The sequence below is a fragment of the Penaeus monodon genome, chromosome 31 (genome assembly GCF_015228065.2).
Source record: "Penaeus monodon isolate SGIC_2016 chromosome 31, NSTDA_Pmon_1, whole genome shotgun sequence".
Lineage (NCBI taxonomy): Eukaryota > Metazoa > Arthropoda > Malacostraca > Decapoda > Penaeidae > Penaeus > Penaeus monodon.
The window spans coordinates 19,130,061-19,130,428 of NC_051416.1; the positions used below are offsets into that span (position 1 = coordinate 19,130,061).

Genomic DNA, 368 nt, shown 5'->3' on the forward strand with positions numbered 1-368 from the left:
CCACGTATCATTAACGAGAACGATTATCACAGGTTTCCACACGCTAATCACCCTCTCCTCCCCCCTCTTGCTTCTCCCCCTACAGGTGCTGACATGGTTCGGATACACGAACTCTTCCTTCAACCCAATAATCTACAGTATTTTCAACCAGGAGTTTCAGGAGGCTTTCACCAGGATACTCACGTTCCGGTGTCGACCCTGTCCGTCCTATGGAGATGGCTTCAATACCTCCTCCACCTCCTACGCCGCGCCAGCCTGCTCGCCATGCTGCAGCTCTTGCGTACCTCAGAAGTAAGTGCTCCCACGGCGCTGTGCTGGAGGTGGATTAATGCTATTACTGTAGCGGGCGTTGACCCAGTAGACCTCAG

At 53.5% G+C, this 368-nt stretch overlaps 1 protein-coding gene across 2 annotated transcripts in view; it reads left to right on the forward strand.

Annotated features, from left to right (window-relative positions):
- Positions 1–368, forward strand: part of LOC119593063 (dopamine receptor 1-like) — a 143,952-nt gene that overhangs the window by 139,328 nt on the left and 4,256 nt on the right. For both annotated transcript variants that reach the window (XM_037941968.1, XM_037941967.1), the window contains exon 7: positions 86–291. In XM_037941968.1, the coding sequence (XP_037797896.1) occupies positions 86–291 (206 nt within the window). The remainder of the gene's footprint in view (positions 1–85; positions 292–368) is intronic.